We start from the raw sequence: 21,682 nt of genomic DNA, 5'->3' as shown, positions 1-21,682 counted from the left end.
AAAAAAGCAGGTCAGCTACTTTTGCCTGCCAGACATAGCACCGAATGCATCGATTCCCAAGAGTACATTCACGTCGCTTAGCTAGCTAGCTACTAACAGTATATTTCCATGCTCTGAAAAGGGGAATTTTGATCATATTGCAAACATATTTAGTTATGTTGGGCAATCATGGCATCCAACCTGTCACTCTGATTTTCCACAACACGAAGAACTGTTTTCTTCACCTTCCTTCAAACTTGTTAAAACAGCTCTCTCTCCATGACGTAAGCTATAAACTAGCTAGCTAGCTAACAGCTAGTTAGTGTTGTCTTTTTAGTTGTGTCAAGTAATAACTATGCCAAACTATCAGCAAACTACCGGTAGATAACTTGCACTTGTAACCATTGCATGCCATTTCTTCTGGTCTGATCTGTAGTATGACATTTTCCCAACGTTTTTTCATGCAATTAGCTATATTCTGTGTTATAAAGAACCAGGCCCTGGAGCTGTCCTGGGGTCATGATGCCCGTGTGTTCCTCAGCTGGACCAGAAGCAGAAGCCCTGCCAACCAGGAGGACCATAAAGTAGCGCTGAGCAGGCAACTGGGAGAGAAGCTTGGACTCAGAGATGGAGAGCAGGTAATAATGTCCCATTCACTAATTATCTTCTTGCCCATTCCCCAAACTCATCATGCCTTGATAACCCCACATTTCCTGATTACTAACTCATGTTGGATGGTTTCAGGGCTTCTTGCGGTCGTGCCAGCAGGTCCTGTCTGTACAGCAGGTGTTTGTGGAACCACTCTCCTCTGACGACTGGGAAATCCTGGTGAGAACCTATAGAGAGGCTTTTGTACAGTATTGTGCAATAGGCAAGCTCACCCATCAGAAACAATTAGTACCGTATGGTTTTAGTATAGCCTGGGAGTGTTGCCTGTGGGTTTCTTATTCATTCAACTATTTTGTCGTTGTTATGCAACAGACAGCTACCCAGGCTAGTTTTGATCCTTTGCTGTCAGAGCAAATTCAACATTGAAGAGCAACTGTCAATATGGTTCGTAAATGTACAGTCTGGGATGGGCAAATATTTAACCATGTCTTGTCCTCAGGAGCTCCACAGTGCAGCGCTGGAGCAGCAGCTCCTGGATCAGATTAGAGTGGTGTTTCCTGATGCAGTGTTTCCTGTGTGGGTGGACCAGAGAACAGTCATCTACATCAGAATCGGTCAGCACTGATTTTCACTTTTTACATTTTCTCAACATCTAACAGATATGAAATCACCAGCTCCTATGTTATGACCAAAGAAACAGTTGATCAGAGGAGGCTGGTTGGGGGAGCTATAGGAGGACGACAAGCTCATTGTAATGTCTGGAATGTAATTTATGGAATGGTATCAAACATATGGAAACCACATGTTTGACTCCATTCCATTTACTCCATTCCAGCCAATACAATGAGCCCGTCCTCCTATAGCTCTTCCCACCAGCCTCATCTGCAGTTCATGTAATACTATCGTTCATACTCTTCTTCTTCTGCAGCTTCACTCACCCCAACTGTACCGTACGGTCGATTAGAGCAGTTCACAGAGCTACACGTCTCTCCTAAAATCCGTGCTGGAAGTGAGGACCTCTCCTGCGCTCCTTTTGGATCATCCTTATCCAATCAGAACCAGCCCCTCCACAGGCAGCCGAACTTTGACCTCTCACCCTCCTCCAGGTCCTCTCAGGAGTTCAGCGTTCAGGAGACTGGACTTCCTGTAGAACAACGTCCTAACACTGCTGCCCTCCAGAGCCCCCAGCAGTGGGGTGGGATTGCAGACGTAAAGAGCCTGGTCAGGTACATGCTAACAGGGAACTATGACCCTGTGAGAGAGACTCCCCCCATCCCCACCATCCCTGCCCTCCTCAGTGACTCAGTCTTCAGAGTGTGCAGAGCACCGCTCGTGTCTCCTGGCCCTCTGAGTGCCACCCATGGGGTTGTCCACATCCTGCCCTGGGGCCAGCAGATGGGAGGTAATATCAATGGAGGCCAGCCAGCTGTGACGTACGGCCTACTGTCCAAGGTCCTCTCTCCCAAGGAGGTGAGAGAGAGGGCTAAGCAGGCCATGGAAAAGAAGAAGAGTGGCGGTGCTGGGGGTGCTCCCCAGCCCGGTGGTGCTGGTGGGGCAGGAGACAGGGAGGAAAAAGAGGATGCCACTGTAGTCAAGGTGGTGTGTCACCTTACAGAGGGGCTGAAAGGGAAGCAGGTGTCATCTAGAGAGAGAGAGCTCCACAGTGGAAAGGTCTGGGTGAGTACATGTACTTAAGCCATGGTCTAAACTCAAGTTAGGCACGATGTAGGCCTAATCAAATGACCCATTCTCAATCGTTCTACCCATGGTTTCCAGGTTTCTCAGCTCTAACTTATTCATATTGAGGCTCATATGTATCCATGCCTCATACAGTTGTTTTTCTCAGATCCCACAATCCCTGGAAACTAGTCTTCATATCAATCCACACTCATCAGTGAGAATCAAGCCAATCAAGTCAACTCCTAAAGTAGCCACCAGTATCCACCTGCAGCCTTTAAAACCACTGGTAACATTTATTTTTACATCATGTTATATCTCCAGAACTTTGACATATTGGTACGTTTGGTATATGTAATTCTATGGATTCTACTGTTCTATTCAGCCTAATCTTGTACTTTCCGTGTTGCTGTTTGACCCCTGGCCTGATGTCCTCCTAGCTTGCAGCAGTGAGTGAGGTGGAGATTCAGACTGCCTTCCTGGGTTGGCTGCACACCCAGAGCCACGAACCACTAGCCTGTCTGACCGGCCGCTGCAACACCATCCTCCTACCTGCCACTGAAGGTACACATAGGTTGCATCACAAATGGCACCCTGTACCCTTTATAGTGCACTATAAAAATCAAATCCAAGTTTATTGGTCATTTGGCAGATGCTATAGCGGCTGCAGTAAAATGTTTGTGTTACTAGCTTCTAACTGTGCAGTAAAATGTCAAACAAATACAGTGCTTTCAGAAAGTGTTCACACCCCTTGACCTTTTTCACATTTTGTAGTGTTATAGTCGGAATTTAAGTGGTTTAATTTAGATTATGTGTCGCTGATCTTCACACAATACCCCATAATGTCAAAGTGGAAATTTGTTTGTTGAACTTTTTTGAAATTAATACAAAATTAAAAGCTGAAATGTCTTGTCAGTAAGTATTCAACCCCTTTGTTATGGAAAGCCTAAATAAAGGAGTAAAAATGTGCTTAAGTCAAATAATAAGTTGCATGGTCTCATTTTGTGTTCAATAATAGTGGTTAACATTTTCGCAAAGAAAGGCACCGCTTGGTAGATGGGTAAAAAAAAAAAAAAGTAGATGCTGCATATCCCTTTGAGCATGGTGAAGTAATTAATTAGGCTTTGGATAGTGTATCACTACAAAGATACAGGCGTCCTTCCTAACTCAGTTGCCGGATAGGAAGGAAACTGCTCAGGGATTTCACCATGAGGCCAATGGTGATTTTAAAATGGTTACACAGTTTAATGGTTGTGATATGAGAGCTGAGGATGAATCAACAACATTGTAATTACTCCATAGTACTAACCTAAATGACAGAGTGAAAAAAAGGAAGCCTTAACAGAATAAAAAATATTCCAAAACATGCATCCTGTTTGCAACAAGGCACTTAAGTAATACTGCAAAAAATGTGAGAAATAAATGTACTTTTTTTCCTGAATACAAAGCGATATGTTCAGGGAAAATCCAACACATCACTGAGTACCACTCTTCATATTTTCAAACATGGTGGTGGCATGTTATGGGTATGCTTGTCATTGGCAAGGACTAGGGAGTTTTTTTAGGATAAAAAGAAATGGAATACAGCTATAAGCACAGGCAAAATCCTAGAGGAAAACCTGGTTCAGTCGGCTTTTCAACAGACGCTGGGAGGCAAATTCACCTTTCAGCAGAACAATAACCTAAAACACAAGGCCAAATCTACACTGGAGTTGCTTACCACGGCGACATTAAATGGTCCTGAGTGGCCTAGTTACAGTTTTTACTTAAATCAGCTTGAAAATCTATGGCAAGACTAAGAAATGGCTGTCTAGCAATGATCAACTTGACAGAGCTTGAATCATTTTTTCAAGAATAATGTGCAAAGATCTTAGAGACTTACCCTGAAAGACTCACAGCTGTAATAGCTGTGAAAATAGATTCTATAAAGTATTGACTCAAGTGGCGTGAATACTTATGAACATGAGATTTCTTTATTTCATTCTCAATACATCTGCAAACATTTCTAAAAACATGTTTTCACGTTGTCATTGTGTAGATGGGTGAGAAACAAATCTATATCCATTTTGAATTCAGGCTGGAACACAACAATGTGGAATAAGTCAATGGGTATGAATACTGTCTGAAGGCACTGTACACAAATAATAAACAAGAAATCAAGAAATGTCAGAGGGAATAAGTCACTCTGTGATGGTTGGCAGCAGGTCCTTCAATCTCACCCAAAGCGTATGGATTGCATTGTAAATGTAATACAATCTTGGTCTTCTCACTTCAGGCAAGGTGGAGTTTGCTCTGACTGTGTTGAAGTCAGAACGAGCCGGAGAGTAAAGCTCCTGACCAGTTGTTTCTGTTGGCTCCATGTGTGATACAGAAATCAGACATACAGGTATCAGGGACAAGCTTTGCTTACTCAGACTTCATACACTGAGTGTACAAAACATTAAGAATACCTTCCTAATATTGAGTTGCACCCCCCCGTTCTCATGATGTCTAGGTTGTCAGGGAACCTGTAACCATGCCTACAGTGAAAGCCATGGGTGAGACCCCTAATCAAGATCTACCCTCTCTCAGCAGTCTTGGGTAAACCACCAGATTCCTTACAGAACACACCGTAACCTGTTGAAGTGATAGCTGTGTGAACCAAATAGATATTCTTATACTAAACATCTCACAAACTGTATAGAATTGATGTTTTTGCTTGATTGTTGATTAATGGTAATGTTTTTATATTGGTCGAGTTCCAGGCCGACTACATTGCAGACGTTGCATTGCATCAACCAATGGTTGTGTGCCACATCATCCACTGCGCAGTCGGGCAACAGACTGCCATATCAAATGATTTGCTTAGTTGACATGTTAAACACCTATCCAGGCATTATGCGATCTGGCATGCATCTGCAATGTAATCGGCCTGGAACGCAGCCAAAGTGTGTCACTGCCCTGCCTCTGCCATGATGTGACCTGTGTTCTCCTCTTGTGCTGTCCCCAGTGGTGTGGAGGAGCTGAGTAAGACGGGGTTTGACTTCCTCTCCCACAGCCTGATGGGACGGCCTCTCTCCTGGGAGCTGGTGTCCACCGGTCGGGGCCTCCGGGGCGGAGCCCTGCTCATTACAGGGGCCAAGGTAACCTCTGACCTCATCAGGTCATTCTGTCAATCTTTCCCAGAAATCAGCAGGACTGATTCTGACATGATCTGAATGTCCAAGTCAGATCACATTGAGTTAAAAGAGTTTGATCTTGATATTAAGGGCTAATATGTAGGTTAAAACAGATACCACTGCCAGCTGTAGTGACACACTCAATCGGATTGTGGACTGTGAGCATTGGTGACTGTCCGGTGTGTGTTTTGTATTCCCTCACAGGGAAGTGGGAAGACGGCTCTCTCCAAAGCTCTGTGTAGGAAAACTATGGAGGACCTGGATGCTCATGTGGAGGTGGTTGACTGCAAAAAGCTGAAAGGTGGGAGTTGGACCTTTCACTTATGTCTGTGGTGACTTGTTTATTTTTGACCATGATGATACAGTGTTGTTGTATAATGTTCTGCAGGGAAGAGAGCAGAGACCGTGAGGCAGATATTGGAAGAGGTTTTTGAACAGGCGGTGTGGAGACAGCCCTCGGTGGTCCTGCTGGATGACCTGGATCATGTGACGGGGGCACCGACCTCACCGGAACATGAACACGGACCAGAGGCTCTCCTAAGGCTGCACATTGCCCAGAGTATGATCCTATACAACTCTGTGTGTGTGTGTATTTCTTGTTCATAGACATCTAATATCTGTGTGTGTGTCGTGACCCCTCCCTGTGTGTGTTGTCCAGGTCTAAGAGACATGGTACATGACGTGGTGGTGCGCTCCAGCCTGGTGTGTCTGGTCATCAGCAGTCACAGTGAACATTCCCTCCACCCGTCACTCAGGGAGGTGCAGGGCTCCCACTTCCTCCAGGGCTTCATACACATCCAGCCTCCTGATCAGGTAACTGGGGTAGGGTCAAGTTGCCCCTGCGCTGATTTTGGGTCAGTTTAGCATTTCTACCTCTAATGGCTCAGGTTAGCATCGGGGGAGAATAAGCTAATCCTAGATCTGGGAACCACATCCATTTATCCAGTTTGACTTTGCGCTGGTTGCCAATGCTCTGAAATATCTATTTTGTCTTACCATCAAAGTAGCAAGAAGTAACTGAATGAATATTTCTTGGACATGATGGTGTCTTTGTTGCTACACGGACATGATGGTGTCTTTGTTGCTACACGGACATGATGGTGTCTTTGTTGTCACACGGACATGATGGTGTCTTTGTTGCTACGCGGACATGATGGTGTCTTTGTTGCTACGCGGACATGATGGTGTCTTTGTTGCTACGCGGACATGATGGTGTCTTTGTTGCTACGCGGACATGATGGTGTCTTTGTTGTCACGCCGGACATGATGGTGTCTTTGTTGCTACGCCGGACATGATGGTGTCTTTGTTGCTCACGCGGACATGATGGTGTCTTTGTTGCTACGCCGGACATGATGGTGTCTTTGTTGCTACGCCGGACATGATGGTGTCTTTGTTGCTCACGCGGACATGATGGTGTCTTTGTTGCTACGCGGACATGATGGTGTCTTTGTTGCTACGCGGACATGATGGTGTCTTTGTTGCTACGCGGACATGATGGTGTCTTTGTTGCTACGCGGACATGATGGTGTCTTTGTTGCTACACGGACATGATGGTGTCTTTGTTGCTACACGGACATGATGGTGTCTTTGTTGCTACACGGACATGATGGTGTCTTTGCTGCTACACGGACATGATGGTGTCTTTGTTGCTACATGTAGCTTTCTTTCTTTCTAATAATGTGTATTACATAATTATGTCTCGCTTTGTGACTGTCGAGTAATTTGTATAAAGGCATCATATTCACCTTTGTGATAATAATTATGCCAAACAGTTCATGTGGACCATCTGTAAACGGTTAATGTGGACCATCTGTAAACGGTTAATGTGGACCATCTGTAAACGGTTAATGTGGACCATCTGTTAGCGGTTAATGTGGACCATCTGTAAACGGTTAATGTGGACCATCTGTTAGCAGTTAATGTGGACGATCTGTAAACGGTTAATGTGGACCATCTGTTAGCGGTTAATGTGGACCATCTGTTAGCAGTTAATGTGGACCATCTGTTAGCGGTTAATGTGGACCTACTGTAAACAGTTCATGTGGACCATCTGTTAGCGGTTAATGTGGACCATCTGTTAGCGGTTAATGTGGACCATCTGTTAGCAGTTAATGTGGACCATCTGTAAACAGTTAATGTGGACCATCTGTAAACAGTTAATGTGGACCATCTGTTAGCAGTTAATGTGGACCTACTGTAAACAGTTAATGTGGACCATCTGTTAGCGGTTAATGTGGACCTACTGTAAACAGTTCATGTGGACCATCTGTTAGCGGTTAATGTGGACCATCTGTAAACGGTTCATGTGGACCATCTGTAAACGGTTCATGTGGACCATCTGTTAGCGGTTAATGTGGACCATCTGTTAGCGGTTAATGTGGACCATCTGTTAGCGGTTAATGTGGACCATCTGTAAACGGTTAATGTGGACCATCTGTAAACGGTTAATGTGGACCATCTGTAAACGGTTAATGTGGACCATCTGTAAACGGTTAATGTGGACCATCTGTAAACGGTTAATGTGGACCATCTGTAAACGGTTAATGTGGACCATCTGTAAGCGGTTAATGTGGACCATCTGTAAGCGGTTAATGTGGACCATCTGTAAACGGTTAATGTGGACCATCTGTAAGTGTAGCATTTATATTTTTTTCTGGAAAAAAGGACCCGTAAGTAAGCATTTCGCTGTTAGTCTACAGTCGTGGCCAAAAGTTTTGAGAATGACACAAATATTAATTTCCACAAAGTTTGCTGCTTCAGTGTCTTTAGATATTACTATGGAATACTGAAGTATAATTACAAGCATTTCATAAGTGTCAAAGGATTTTTTTGACAATTACATGAAGTTGATGCAAAGAGTCAATATTTGCAGTGTTGACCCTTCTTTTTCAAGACCTCTGCAATCCGCCCTGGCATGTTGTCAATTAACTTCTGGGTCTCATCCTGATTGATGGCAGCCCGTTCTTGCATAATCAATGCTTGGAGTTGAGAAGCAACCCCACACATGAATGGTCTCAGGATGCTTTACTGTTGGCATGACACAGGACTGATGGTAGCGCTCACCTTGTCTTCTCCGGACAAGCTTTTTTCCGGATGCCCCAAACAATCGGAAAGGGGATTCATCAGAGAAAATGACTTTACCCCAGTCCTCAGCAGTCCAATCCCTGTACCTTTTGCAGAATATCAGTCTGTCCCTGATGTTTTTTCTGGAGAGAAGTGGCTTCTTTGCTGCCCTTCTTGACACCAGGCCATCCTCCAAAAGTCTTTGCCTCACTGTACATGCAGATGCACTCACACCTGCCTGCTGCCATTCCTGAGCAAGCTCTGTACTGGTGGTGCCCCGATCCTGCAGCTGATCTGTTATTCAAACTCAATCAGCATGACAGAGTGATCTCCAGCCTTGTCCTTGTCAACACTCATACCTGTGTTAATGAGAGAATCACTGACATGATGTCAGCTGGTCCTTTTGTGACAGGGCTGAAATGCAGTGGAAATGTTTTTTGGGGATTCAGTTCATTTGCATGGCAAAGAGGGACTTTGCAATGAATCTATTTCATCTGATCACTCTTCATGACATTCTGGAGTATATGCAAATTGCCATCATACAAACTGAGGCAGCAGACTTTGAAAATTAATATTTGTGTCATTCTCAAAACTTTTGGCCACGACTGATGTTTACGAAGAATGTGACAAGTAAAATTTGATATGTATTGTGACTGTGTTGTCTGTCTGTCAGGCCCAGAGAGGAGAGATCCTGCGCTGTCTGATCCTCAGTAAGACTGCTGTATCCAAGGAGACCCTACACACGCTCGACCTGGGGATTGTTGCCAAGGAAACAGAGGGCTACCTGCCCCGTGACCTGGCCCTGCTGCTAGAGAGGGCCATCCATGCCAACGCCCTACACAGGGCACGCAGCACCCAGGGTTAGTACCCTATCTATCCCAGTCCCTACACAGGGCACGCAGCACCCTATCTATCCCAGTCCCTACACAGGGCACGCAGCACCCAGGGTTAGTACCCTATCTATCCCAGTCTCTACACAGGGCACGCAGCACCCAGGGTTAGTACCCTATCTATCCCAGTCCCTACACAGGGCACCCAGGGTTAGTACCCTATCTATCCCAGTCCCTACACAGGGCACGCAGCACCCAGGGTTAGTATCCTATCTATCCCAGTCCCTACACAGGGCACGCAGCACCCAGGGTTAGTACCCTATCTATCCCAGTCCCTACACAGGGCACGCAGCACCCAGGGTTAGTACCCTATCTATCCCAGTCCCTACACAGGGCACGCAGCACCCAGGGTTAGTACCCTATCTATCCCAGTCCCTACACAGGGCACGCAGCACCCAGGGTTAGTACCCTATCTATCCCAGTCCCTACACAGGGCACGCAGCACCCAGGGTTAGTACCCTATCTATCCCAGTCCCTACACAGGGCACGCAGCACCCAGGGTTAGTACCCTATCTATCCCAGTCCCTACACAGGGCACGCAGCACCCAGGGTTAGTACCCTATCTATCCTACTAGCTTTTGGCCCATATATAAAACTATCTCTGTTTGTGGCATCCTTCAGATTCCTAAAAATGACGTTGAATTAGTAAACAAAGGCTATAGATATTTCATTCACACCAAACCCATAACACACATCTCCCAACTTCAAACACAACACATGGTTATCACATGACTACAGTAATAGAGTACTGTACTTGGTTGTCCATTTGAAATGAGAATCAGTCCTTATGCTGTCTTTATTGTAACGTCGTATACTCTGTCTTCTTCTCGTCCCAGGGGTGTGTCTGTCGTGGAGGGATTTTGTGCAGGCTCTGAAGGGCTTCACCCCTCCCACTCTGTGGGGGGCTCAGCTGCAGAGCCCCAGTGGTGCAGGCCTTGAGAGGGTAGGGGGGCTGCATCAAGTACGCCAGTTACTCATGGACACCATCCTGCTACCGGCCAAGGTGAATCTCACTAGCCTGGTCCCAGATCTGTGTGTGTTGTCTTGCTAACTCCTATAGTGAGCGTAACAATGATCTGGGATCAGGTCAGTACAAATCTCACAGGAAGACCAGGTTGTTATTGTACCAGAAAAATGGTTCTCAATTACTTACCCAGGTTATACAGTATACAGGACAGGTTGGATGAATACATGAATTGGTGCTGCTGTAGATCTTTGTCTCAGTTTTGGTGGAGCTGTTCGTCTCTAGAATTTGATATGAGGTACTTGGTGTGTTATTGGATAGTCACCCATCTCTCACTCATGTCAGTCTTCTCTGTATGTTCCAGTATCCGGTGCTCTTCTCCAGCCTTCCCATCCGGCAGCGCTCAGGACTTCTGCTGTACGGCGCTCCAGGCACTGGGAAAACCCTGCTGACTGGTGCCGTGGCCAAGGAGAGTGGGATGAACTTCATCAGTGTCAAGGTGGGTTTGAAATGTACCAGGACCCGTCTCAAATCGCACCCTATTGCCTATATAGTGCACTACTTTTGACCAGGGACCATAGGGTAGTAGTGCACTATGTAGGGAATAGGGTGCCATTTGTGTTCACAGCCCCAGTATCGGTGACTAGATATATGAATGCTTAAAGGCTGGGTTTCTGTATAGCACTTTGAGAAATCTGCTGATATAAAAATGGCTTTAGAAATGCATTTGATTGATTGAAATACGTTCTAGTACAAGAATACATGGTAAGAGTTAACACTGGGAACTTATTGTTGCATGGTCTCATTGAGTCGCATATGAGTGTGTTTTTTTTAATACTGTTTTCAGGGTCCCGAACTCCTCAGCAAGTACATTGGAGCCAGTGAGCAGGCTATCAGAGACATCTTCCAGAGGTGTGTGCACTTTGCTACACAATACTGTAACCATAGCTACAAACTGTGCTGGTGTAGTGTTATCCTATACTTCCCTGTGTTTCTGTTCCCCTGCAGAGCCCAGGCTGCTAAGCCCTGCATCCTGTTCTTTGATGAGTTTGACTCCTTGGCACCCAGGAGGGGCCACGACAACACAGGGGTCACTGACCGGGTGGTCAACCAGCTACTGACCCAGCTGGATGGGGTGGAGGGACTACAGGGTACGGAGAGAGGAGGGCGGCACCTAGAACAGACACTGCTGTCATATGTTTAACATACATTTCATTAGGCTTTGCTTAGTCGGCTTGATTTAGTTTTATGATATATTTTCATTTTTTATATATTTAGACAAATGATCAGGTTAGTACCCTATCTATCCCAGTCCCTACACAGGGCACGCAGCACCCAGGGTTAGTACCCTATCTATCCCAGTCCCTACACAGGGCACGCAGCACCCAGGGTTAGTTCCCCATCTATCCCAGTCCCTACACAGGGCACGCAGCACCCAGGGTTAGTACCCTATCTATCCCAGTCCCTACACAGGGCACGCAGCACCCAGGGTTAGTACCCTATCTATCCCAGTCCCTACACAGGGCACGCAGCACCCAGGGTTAGTACCCTATCTATCCCAGTCCCTACACAGGGCACGCAGCACCCAGGGTTAGTACCCTATCTATCCCAGTCCCTACACAGGGCACGCAGCACCCAGGGTTAGTACCCTATCTATCCCAGTCCCTACACAGGGCACGCAGCACCCAGGGTTAGTACCCTATCTATCCCAGTCCCTACACAGGGCACGCAGCACCCAGGGTTAGTACCCTATCTATCCCAGTCCCTACACAGGGCACGCAGCACCCAGGGTTAGTACCCTATCTATCCCAGTCCCTACACAGGGCACGCAGCACCCAGGGTTAGTACCCTATCTATCCCAGTCCCTACACAGGGCACGCAGCACCCAGGGTTAGTACCCTATCTATCCCAGTCCCTACACAGGGCACGCAGCACCCAGGGTTAGTACCCTATCTATCCCAGTCCCTACACAGGGCACGCAGCACCCAGGGTTAGTACCCTATCTATCCCAGTCCCTACACAGGGCACGCAGCACCCAGGGTTAGTAACCTATCTATCCCAGTCCCTACACAGGGCACGCAGCACCCAGGGTTAGTACCCTATCTATCCCAGTCCCTACACAGGGCACGCAGCACCCAGGGTTAGTACCCTATCTATCTATCCTACTAGCTTTTGGCCCATTTCATTAGGCTTTGCTTAGTCGGCTTTATTTCCTTTTATTTTTTAAAATAAATTTAGACAAATGAACAGCAGTACAGTCATTTTACCAGCAATGTTCCTTTTGCTTAGCGGTTTGCTTGTCTTATGTTTCCCTCTGTGTGTGCGTGTGCGTGCATGCTCATGTCCAGGTGTGTATGTCCTGGCTGCCACTAGTCGTCCAGACCTTATAGACCCTGCCCTGCTGAGGCCTGGCCGCCTGGACAAGTCCCTCTACTGCCCCCCTCCTGACCAGGTCTGGACCACACTCAGTCCTATATAGTCTATACTGTTCCCCTCCTGACCAGGTCTGGACCACACTCAGTCCTATATAGTCTATACTGTTCCCCTCCTGACCAGGTCTGGACCACACTCAGTCCTATATAGTCTATACTGTTCCCCTCCTGACCAGGTCTGGACCACACTCAGTCCTATATAGTCTATACTGTTCCCCTCCTGACCAGGTCTGGACCACACTCAGTCCTATATAGTCTATATTGTTCCCCTCCTGACCAGGTCTGGACCACACTCAGTCCTATATAGTCTATACTGTTCCCCTCCTGACCAGGTCTGGACCACACTCAGTCCTATATAGTCTATACTGTTCCCCTCCTGACCAGGTCTGGACCACACTCAGTCCTATATAGTCTATACTGTTCCCCTCCTGACCAGGTCTGGACCACACTCAGTCCTATATAGTCTATACTGTTCCCCTCCTGACCAGGTCTGGACCACACTCAGTCCTATATAGTCTATACTGTTCCCCTCCTGACCAGGTCTGGACCACACTCAGTCCTATATAGTCTATACTGTTCCCTTCCTGACCAGGTCTGGACCACACTCAGTCCTATATAGTCTATACTGTTCCCCTCCTGACCAGGTCTGGACCACACTCAGTCCTATATAGTCTATACTGTTCCCCTCCTGACCAGGTCTGGACCACACTCAGTCCTATATAGTCTATACTGTTCCCCTCCTGACCAGGTCTGGACCACACTCAGTCCTATATAGTCTATACTGTTCCCCTCCTGACCAGGTCTGGACCACACTCAGTCCTATATAGTCTATACTGTTCCCCTCCTGACCAGGTCTGAACCACACTCAGTCCTATATAGTCTATACTGTTCCCCTCCTGACCAGGTCTGGACCACACTCAGTCCTATATAGTCTATACTGTTCCCCTCCTGACCAGGTCTGAACCACACTCAGTCCTAAATTGGGCCAATGGTAAACTTGTGCACTATGTTGGGAATGGCGTGTCATTTGGGACGCAGCCTTTTGAGTGATTGTAATGGAGGAAACCATTTTATTTTAGTATGAACATGAGTGATCATTTGACACCCTGTCACATCTCATTGTTCCAGTGTTTCTCAGTGATCAATAGAATATCAAGTCCAGGGCTGTTCTAGCTACGTTATATATATATAACCCGATGGGGCTGTCCCCCCCCCCAGGAGGCGCGTGTAGAGATCCTGAGGGCTCTGAGCCACTCGGTTCCCCTGGCTGACGATGTGGACCTGGAGCAGATAGCCGGGGCCACAGACACGTTCACTGGCGCTGACCTGAAGGCCCTGCTGTACAACGCCCAGCTAGAGGCCATCCACAGCAGCCTGGGGCCCAGCCTGCTGCATGTGAGTCATCCTACAGCCAGGGGTCGCTGTGGGTCTAATGGTAGAGATACACTACAGCAATGTATGATATTCAGTCAGCTATTGGTTCTAATACCATAGCTTCAGTAGAGAGGGCTACGGGTTTAATAGTAGAGCTACATGGATTTATGTCATTAACAGTGTAGTAGTTGTAATGAATGGTAGAGGTAAATGGATCTGTAAAAGGAACCAACAAAGATTTGCTGGGCTCGCTGTGAAGGACCAATAATATTTTGAGGTTTCTGACAGTGGAGGCTGGAGCTATAGGAGGACGTGCTCCTTGTAATGGCTGGAATGGAGTCAAACACGGTATCCATATGTTTGATCCCGTTTCATTTATTCCATCCCAGACATTACAATGAGCCCGTACTCCTATACAGTGCATTTGGAAAGTATTCAGACCCATTGACTTTTTCATCATTTTGATAAGTTACAGCCTAGTTCTAAAATGTATTAAATATTTTTTTCTCCCTTATCAATCTACACACAATGCTCCCTAATGACAAAGCGAAAACAGGTTTAGAAATGTTTGTAAATTTATAAAAAAATATGTAAATAAGGTATCTGTTTTTTTAAGTATTCAGACCCTTTGCTATGAGACTGTAAATTGAGCTCAGGTGCATCCTTTTCCATTGATCATCCTTCTTTCTACAACTTGATTGGAGTCCACCTGTGGTAAATTCAATTAATTAGACATGATTTGGAAAGGCACACCTGTCTATATAAGGTCCCACAGTTTGCTCTGACATGCAGAGCAAAAACCAAGCCATAAGGTGGATGGAATTGTCCGTAGAGCTCCGAGACAGGATTGTGTCGAGGCACAGATCTGGTGAAGGGTACCAAAAAATGTCTGCAGCATTGAAGGTCCAAGAACACAGTGGCCTCCATCATTCTTTATTTTGTGTGTTTTTGTTTGGGTAAAAAAAGGGTTTTAAAAAAGCCCCATTTCGCCCCATTGCTGCAACTCCCGTACGGACTCGGGAGACGCGAAGGTCGTGTCCTCCGAAACACAACCCAGCCAAGCCACACTGCTTCTTGACACAATGCCCGCTTAACCCAGAAGCCAGCCGCACCAGTGTGTCAGCATGCATGCGCCCGGCCCGCCACTGGAGTCGCTAGAGCGCGATGGGACAAGAACATCCCTGCCGGCCAAACCCTCCCCTAACCCGGACAGCGCTGGGCCAATTGTGTGGCGCCCCATGGGTCTCCCAGTCACGGCTGGCTGCGACAGAGCCTGGACTCGAACCAGGATCTCTCGTGGCACAGCTAGCACTGTGATGCAGTGCCTTAGACCACCGCGCCACTCTGGAGGCACCTGCCTCCATCATTCTTAAATGGAAGAAGTTTGGAACCACCAAGACTCTTCCTAGAGCTAGCCACCAGGTCAAACTGAGGAATCATGGGAGAAGGGTCTTGGTCAGGGATGTGACTAAGAACCCGATGGTCACTGACAGACTTCCAGAGTTCCTCTGTGGAGTTGGGAGAACCTTCCAGAAAGACAACCATCTCTGCAGCACTCCACCAATCAGGCCTTTATGGTAGAGTGGCCAGGTGGAAGCCACTCCTCAGTAAAAGGCACATGACAGCCCGCTTGGAGTTTGCCAAAAGGCACCTAAATGACTCTGACCATGAATAACAAGATTCTCTGGTCTATTCTCTGGTCTACTCAACTCTTTGGCCTGAATGCCAAGTGTCACGTCTGGAGGAAACCTGGCACCTTCCCTACGGTGAAGCATGGTGGTGGCAGCATCATGCTGTGGGGATGTTTTTCAGTGGCAGGGACTGGGAGACTAGTCAGGATCGAGGCAAAGATGAACCAAGAGGTCTGAATACTTCCGAATGCAATGTAGCTCCTCCCACCATCCTCCTGTGGTTTCTGGGATCCGTTGTCTGGGCATAGAAGTGTAACAACTTCATCCACAAAGCACTAGATGCAGCAATAACGTTGCAATATCCTCCTAGGATTGTGACTACAGTAAAACTCTCCTCCCTCTCCCCCTCCAGAACCAGTAAACCTCTCCTCCCTATCCCTCTCTCCCTCCAGAACCAGTAAACCTCTCCTCCCTATCCCTCTCTCCCTCCAGAACCAGTAAACCTCTCCTCCCTATCCCTCTACACTACCAGTAAACCTCTCCTCCCTATCCCTCTCTTCCTCCAGGACCATAAACCTCTCCTCTCTCTTCCTCCAGGACCAGTAAACCTCTCCTCTCTCTCCCTCCAGGACCAGTAAACCTCTCCTCCCTATCCCTCTCTCTTCCTCCAGGACCAGTAAACCTCTCCTCTCTCTCCCTCCAGGACCAGTAAACCTCTCCTCCCTATCCCTCTCTCCCTCCAGAACCAGTAAACCTCTCCTCCCTATCCCTCTCTCCCTCCAGAACCAGTAAACCTCTCCTCTCTCTCCCTCCAGAACCAGTAAACCTCTCCTCTCTCTCCCTCCAGGACCAGTAAACCTCTCCTCCCTATCCCTCTCTCCCTCCAGAACCAGTAAACCTCTCCTCCCTATCCCTCTCTCTTCCTCCAGGACCAGTAAACCTCTCCCTCCAGGACCAGTAAACCTCTCCTCTCTCTCCCTCCAGGACCAGTAAACCTCTCCTCCCTATTCCTCTCTCCCTCCAGGACCAGTAAACCTCTCCTCTCTCTCCCTCCAGGACCAGTAAACCTCTCCTCTCTCTCCCTCCAGGACCAGTAAACCTCTCCTCTCTATCCCTACAGGACCAGTAAACCTCTCCTCTCTCTCCCTCCAGGACCAGTAAACCTCTCCTCTCTCTCCCTCCAGGACCAGTAAACCTCTCCTCTCTCTCCCTCCAGGACCAGTAAACCTCGCCTCTCTCTCCCTCCAGGACCAGTAAACCTCTCCTCTCTCCCTCCAGGACCAGTAAACCTCTCCTCTCTCTCCCTACAGGACCAGTAAACCTCTCCTCTCTCTCCCTCCAGGACCAGTAAACCTCTCCTCTCTATCCCTACAGGACCAGTAAACCTCTCCTCTCTATCCCTACAGGACCAGTAAACCTCTCCTCTCTCTCCCTCCAGGACCAGTAAACCTCTCCTCTCTCTCCCTCCAGGACCAGTAAACCTCTCCTCTCTCTCCCTCCAGGACCAGTAAACCTCTCCTCTCTCCCTCCAGGACCAGTAAACCTCTCCTCTCTCCCTCCAGGACCAGTAAACCTCTCCTCTCTATCCCTACAGGACCAGTAAACCTCTCCTCTCTCTCCCTCCAGGACCAGTAAACCTCTCCTCTCTCTCCCTCCAGGACCAGTAAACCTCTCCTCTCTCCCTCCAGGACCAGTAAACCTCTCCTCTCTCCCTCCAGGACCAGTAAACCTCTCCTCTCTCCCTCCAGGACCAGTAAACCTCTCCTCTCTCTCCCTACAGGACCAGTAAACCTCTCCTCTCTCTCCCTACAGGACCAGTAAACCTCTCCTCTCTCTCCCTCCAGGACCAGTAAACCTCTCCTCTCTCTCCCTCCAGGACCAGTAAACCTCTCCTCTCTCTCCCTCCAGGACCAGTAAACCTCTCCTCTCTCTCCCTCCAGGACCAGTAAACCTCTCCTCTCTCTCCCTCCAGGACCAGTAAACCTCTCCTCTCTCTCCCTCCAGGACCAGTAAACCTCTCCTCTCTCTCCCTCCAGGACCAGTAAACCTCTCCTCTCTCTCCCTCCAGGACCAGTAAACCTCTCCTCTCTCCCTCCAGGACCAGTAAACTCCTCCTCTCTCCCTCCAGGACCAGTAAACCTCTCCTCTCTATCCCTCCAGGACCAGTAAACCTCTCCTCTCTATCCCTACAGGACCAGTAAACCTCTCCTCTCTATCCCTCCAGGACCAGTAAACCTCTCCTCTCTCTCCCTCCAGGACCAGTAAACCTCTCCTCTCCTCTCTCTCCCTCCAGAACCAGTAAATCTCTCCTCTCTCTCCCTCCAGAACCAGTAAACCTCTCCTCTCTCTCCCTCCAGAACCAGTAAACCTCTCCTCTCTATCCCTCTAGGACCTGGGCTCGGGTTCGGACAGCGACATAAGCCTGTCCTCCATGATCTTTCTGAACCACAGCAGTGGGTCTGATGACTCGACGGGGGAAGGGGAGAGAGGGTGCGGGCTGGACCACTCCATGGTGCTGCTGGACCTCGGTGACGTCCCCCCTGAGGACCCCCGTGGTAACATCTGGAGGCTGTACTTCGGCAGCTCCTTTGAGTCTGAGCTGGGCAACCCTTCCCCCTCAGGACTGGTGAGATGATGGGCTGCGTCCCAAACAGCACCTTGTTCTCTATGTAGTGAACTACTGTACCGTAATTTCCGGACTATAAGCCGCTACTTTTTTCCCACGCTTTGAACCTCGCGGCATAAACAATGACGCGGCTAATATATGGATTTTTCCCGCTTTGAAATAAAAAAAATTTAATAAAAAAAACATTCTGTGATGTGCTCAGTTTTTTGCCGGCATGAAGCTTTCATTAGACCAATGAAATTGCCGACCGGGTTAAGGTCAAACAACTTTTTTGTTTACTGTTTAGATTAAATCGAGCGCGCCCAAACTTCCCATCATTCTGATTACGGTGGTCATTTTGTCACCCTCATCATGGCAAAGACACGGAGAAATGCATATGATGCAGCTTTCAAGTTGAAGGCGATTGTTCTGGCTGTTGGAAAAGGAAATAGAGCTGCTGCACGGGAGCTTGGTCTGGAGCAATGACTTTCTTGGTAGGCTTCTGTTTACTGCAAATGTTTTCTTTTTTGTTACTAGCGGTGTTTCGTTAAAGCCTATTTATTTTTGTTACAAGCGGTGTTTCGTTAAAGCCTATTTATTTTTGTTACAAGCGGTGTTTCGTTAAAGCCTATTTATTTTTGTTACAAGCCGTGTTTCGTTTAAGCCTATTTATTTTTGTTACAAGCGGTGTTTCGTTAAAGCCTATTTATTTTTGTTACAAGCCGTGTTTCGTTAAAGCCTATTTATTTTTGTTACAAGTCGTGTTTCGTTAAAGCCTGTGTAAAGTTAATCTGTTTCAATGTACCGGTAGGCACCTGCGGCTTATAGACATGTGCAGCTTATTTATGTTAAAAAAAAAACTTGAAAAAAAATTCTGTGCTTATATTCAGGTGCGCTCAATAGTCCGGAAATTACGGTACATTTAACCAGGGTCCTATGGGGCCATAGGGTACTAGTCAAAAGTAGTGCATGATATTGGTCATAGGGTGCCATTTGGGACACAATATTATGATTGATTGTCCAATCTATCAATCACATAGTGTCATGGGAAGGGAACTAGAGGGATGACAATAATGTAATATGTAAAGAACTGTGTAGGGTAACACTTTATTTGGATAGTAAGTCCCATATAGATCTATGGATGGTCAATCTAAGCATCTGCATGCTAACAATAAGGGTTAGGGTTAGTGGATAGTTAGTTGAAATGTTGTTGAACATCTACAAACCATCTTCTTGGAACTATCCAATAAATGTTACCCCTTGTAGGTCTATAAGTTATTAGCTAATCTTTTTAAATGACATGCACTCCTTTGTGGAGAGCTCTGTCTAAAGCTGTTTTGTTCTCACCCTCCCTTTGTCTGTCCCCCTAGAACTCCCAGGGTGTCTCGGGGCCCAACTCTAATGACCTGACCGGTGCGTCGGTCAGAGACCCTGGCTTCTCCCACCCCCCGGCCTATATGTCCTCTCTACAGGATGGCTACGAGGAGCTCAGCCATGAGCAGCTAGACCGCCTCCGTCTGGAAATCAGCAACATCAAGAGCAACTACAGACGAGCTACTGTCAGTACTTTATCTGGAATAGTAACTCTGTTTATAAAGCACTTTTCATACATTACTCTCAAAGCACTAGTAACTGTAGGAGGTGTTTGTCTGTCTGTGCAGGAGGACAGTGTCCCAGTCCAGGGTGGCCCCATCAGGCCTGGTCTGCTCCTGTGTCAGGCCCACCTCACCTCAGCCCTGGATGCCACCAGAGCCTCCCTCAGCAAGCAGGACTGGAGGAGGTACACAGACCTGTGAGTAGTACTGCAGTACATCTTTGCTTTCCATAAAAATGTCAATACTTTGATCAATTTCTCAGGAAATCAAAACACCAAATATATATATATGCATACCCACCAGGCACTGCGGCCCCTCATGATGAGTTCTGTTTTTTGTGGCCCCCACCCCCATCAAAGTTTCCCATCCCTGGTCTAAAGCATTTTCTTTCCAGCCTTGTTGTTTTCTGTCTCATCAGGTATGAGTCCTTTGGAGCTTTGGGAGAAGGAAAGTCTCAGAGCACAGTGACATTCAAACCCGGCCAAAGAGTAACGCTCGCTTAATGACACGTGTATGTCTATCTGTTCATTTTGACCTGCTAATTTAATGGTCATTTTGTAATTTAGCCATTTTTATTTAATGTATCTGCTACATAATATAAATCCATGCACACGTATGCATTTAAATGTAAATATGATTGTACACTATTGTATGATACGGACATATTGACGATTAATGTTTCCAACTAAATTATCATGGGGAAAAAACATGTAAATCTGTACAATGTATCACAAATTAAACAATTAGCATTATGATATTACTTGATATTTTTTGCATTTCATTTATCATGTTTATTTTCTGATGTTACACCTACAGTACTGTATAAGTGTGATATCACTAATGCAGAGGCACAGGTTTTCCTGCTAGGAACCAGCAGATCAGGGGTCCTCAATTTCGTTCAGCTATTGACACTTTTTTCTTGAGCAGCTGGGATATGGTTATAATTTGTACACTGCAAATTGACCGCATGAAGCCCAACAGATATAGTATTTGACCAAAAAAAAAGAATTTCAAACCTTGATTTACCTTGGGATATGATCACATGACTCTTTACACATGTCCAACGAAAATAATTTGGGGCCAAATAAAATGGCCCTGGGGGTGACTATTGGGGAACCGTGCACTAGATGGAGAAAACGATGCTACCCTAGATCCGCTTAGACCTTTGTGGTTTTCGTCATCCGATCAAGATTGGTCAGGTCTACACAATAGCCCCATTGATACCTGGTGCTAATGTGTCCTGATCATCAATCAAATGTATTTATAAAGTCCTTTTTACATCAGCAGATGTCAAAGTGCTTATACGGAAACCCAGCCTAAGACCTCAAAGAGCAAGCAACACTGTGGCCCTGTCCGACGATACCCCCAGACAGGATATACAGTGCATTTGGAAAGTATTCAGACCACTTGACTTTTTCCACATTTTGTTACGTCACAGTCTTATTCTAAAATTCTCATCACTCTACAGTGAAAACAGATGTAGATTTTTTTTTGCAAATGTATTAAATAAAAATATAAAATACCTTATTCACATAAGTATTCAGAGTCTTTGTTATGAGACTCGAAATTGAGCTCAGGTGCATCCTGTTTCCATTGATCATCCTTGAGGTGTTTCTACAACTTGACTCGAGTCCAGCTGTGGTAAATTCAATTGATTGGACATGATTTGGAAAGGCACACACCTGTCTATATAAGGTCCCACAG

General features: G+C 46.7%; 1 protein-coding gene across 1 annotated transcript; it reads left to right on the top strand.

Annotated features, from left to right (window-relative positions):
• Nucleotides 1-8: 8 nt before the first annotated feature.
• Nucleotides 9-20,738, top strand: LOC106570437 (peroxisome biogenesis factor 1). Its single transcript, XM_014142767.2, is given in 25 exon segments — nt 9-263; nt 471-617; nt 724-807; nt 1,088-1,202; nt 1,517-2,265; nt 2,435-2,554; nt 2,706-2,829; nt 4,541-4,581; nt 4,583-4,651; nt 4,760-4,845; nt 5,255-5,387; nt 5,628-5,724; nt 5,812-5,982; nt 6,082-6,236; nt 9,161-9,347; nt 10,214-10,380; nt 10,706-10,840; nt 11,189-11,253; nt 11,350-11,492; nt 12,690-12,793; nt 13,992-14,168; nt 18,168-18,404; nt 19,754-19,942; nt 20,045-20,175; nt 20,397-20,738. Coding segments are annotated over 25 exon segments (3,819 nt in total). The 5' UTR covers nt 9-155; the 3' UTR covers nt 20,482-20,738.
• The last annotated feature ends 944 nt before the right edge of the window (nt 20,739-21,682 follow it).

Source organism: Salmo salar, chromosome ssa14, assembly GCF_905237065.1.
Source record: "Salmo salar chromosome ssa14, Ssal_v3.1, whole genome shotgun sequence".
Taxonomy (NCBI): Eukaryota; Metazoa; Chordata; class Actinopteri; order Salmoniformes; family Salmonidae; genus Salmo; species Salmo salar.
This window is presented reverse-complemented; position numbering and strand designations above follow the sequence as displayed.